The 2,155-nt window shown below is 32.0% G+C and overlaps 1 protein-coding gene across 1 annotated transcript in view; it reads left to right on the top strand.

Moving 5' to 3' along the window:
• The window catches only part of LOC106470871 (sodium leak channel non-selective protein-like), a 66,288-nt gene that overhangs the window by 60,404 nt on the left and 3,729 nt on the right, over positions 1-2,155 (top strand). Inside the window, exons 31-33 of the mRNA XM_022399514.1 lie at positions 228-275; positions 703-812; positions 1,574-1,724. Coding sequence (XP_022255222.1) covers positions 228-275; positions 703-812; positions 1,574-1,724 — 309 coding nt within the window. The remainder of the gene's footprint in view (positions 1-227; positions 276-702; positions 813-1,573; positions 1,725-2,155) is intronic.

Below are 2,155 nucleotides of genomic sequence, written 5' to 3' on the forward strand. Positions count from 1 at the left end.
ATGCTGTAATACTCTGTATGTTTAAGGATAGTTAATTAATCAGTATGACTATGCTGTAATACTCTGTATGTTTAAGGATAGTTAATTAATCAGTATGACTATGCTGTAATACTCTGTATGTTTAAGGATAGTTAATTAATCAGTACGACTATACTGTAATACTCTGTATGTTTAAGGATAGTTAATTAATCAGTATGACTATACTGTAATACTCTTTGTGTGTTTAGGGAGTGATACCTGTAAGAAGAGTAAAGTTTGTTCTTAGACTTCTAAAGGTAAGTGTGTTTTAATCTTTATAAATGTACATTGGACATTCACTAGGCAATAAAAACTTTGGACATGTTCACGTGTGGATTTTTCATCCATCTGAATGCAATCTTGCAATACACTAAATGTTTGTCATATTTGTTCCAACTTAGTGTTGTTTCTACATAACATTTTAGTCACTTCTAAAAAAAGCCTAATGGACATTTAAAGCTAGAAAGGAAGTTACTTAAAGTTTGCTTTTAAAATTTAACTAGGTTATTCTGTTGTTAACTGTACCACACAACTATTATAACTGTAGTACTGCAGTGTGAGTTGTCCAGATTAAATGTGGTGTAATGTATACCAATACACAGATCAAATAAGTAGTAAGTATGAGAATATCTTTATTCCACCACAGCACCTTTACTTTTTATTTTTTTTCCATCTTAAACATAGGGTCGACTAGAAGTGGACCCAGAGAAAGACCGTCTTCTCTTCAAACACATGTGCTACGAAATGGAACGGCTTCACAATGGCGAAGATGTTACCTTCCACGATGTTCTCAAGTACGACCACACTTATGCTCTCTAACCACTCTGTATGAAACTAATTTATACAGTCTGATTACTTTGTAATTTATGATTATCAGACTTAAGACAGTGTAAGAAGTAATTGTTTTTGGAAGCTCCAGCTAGAACAGAAATATTACTAATATAAGATGCATCACACCGATGATTATTTAAGGCTGTATACTTAATTTTGTTTTTCTGTTAGTTACCATGAGTTGAATCTTATTCTAATGATAATTTTAACTTTTTTTATAATTGATATCAGAAAACAAAATAAATAATTTCAGTCCAGTTAAACTGTAAGAATCTTCTGTTTTACCATCAAAGTACCTGTATTAGCTGTGAAATAAGCTTGAGGGAAGTCAGTACATCGTAAGTTGACTTTATTACCCTTTTTTAATTAATTCTTCAACTTCATTGGTCTGATAATTACTGGATTATGTTTTGTGGTATTTTTCTACTTTTTTCAATTAATGTTTCAAGCTTATTAGTCATTCTAACAATATTAAAGATGGAAGATGGCATCCAATTGGAACTTAAGGTTTTCTTAACATTACTAGTTTACTTTACTTTTGTTCTTATGGGAAAAAATTTTCATGTGACAGTCGTGCCAAGACAAGTATCTATTGTATTTTTTTGGTTTGGACATCAAGAATGCACATTATGTCCAGTGATTGTCATTGATCTAGAAGGTAACTGAAGATTTCCATGTGACAGTCATGTCTAGACAAGTATCTATCTTATTTTTTTGGTTTTAGCATGCTATCTTACTGGTCAGTGGATATCCGTAAAGTTCTGCAGCTGGAAGAACTACTGGTTCGCGAGGAGCTGGAGTACATCATTGAAGAAGAGGTTGCCAAGCAAACTATCCGTCAATGGCTGGACAAATGTCTACGTAGAATTAAGGCAGTAAGTGTTTATATTAGTTGTTGAAATCAAGTCCTAAGATTCACCTTAATTTGAATCTGACTTTTCCCAAAAGTGTGAGAGAATATGTCAAAGAAAAGAAAACTTTCCAAATGCAGATTGTAATTTTCCTTATACAATTACTTATAAACAGTTAAAATAATTTAAAATTTATATGATTCACACCAGGTGTATACAGAAAATGACATTTTATAATATACACCTGGAAAAAAGTTAAGCACCCCCCAAATATTTTTCAGGATTGCTTATTGAAAATAAGGTTTAATTTTCATGATGTTGAGCAATGTTCATAATTTCAAACATAATTAAAAGGATGTGAGCATTCAGGTGTGACATTTAAATCAGTCGCGTTTTTTCCCCACGTGCATCTTGCTCCTTTCTTCACGTCCAATATGCACTATTTTCTCATGCAT

The sequence above is a fragment of the Limulus polyphemus genome, unplaced genomic scaffold, assembly GCF_000517525.1.
Source record: "Limulus polyphemus unplaced genomic scaffold, Limulus_polyphemus-2.1.2 Scaffold4261, whole genome shotgun sequence".
Lineage (NCBI taxonomy): Eukaryota > Metazoa > Arthropoda > Merostomata > Xiphosura > Limulidae > Limulus > Limulus polyphemus.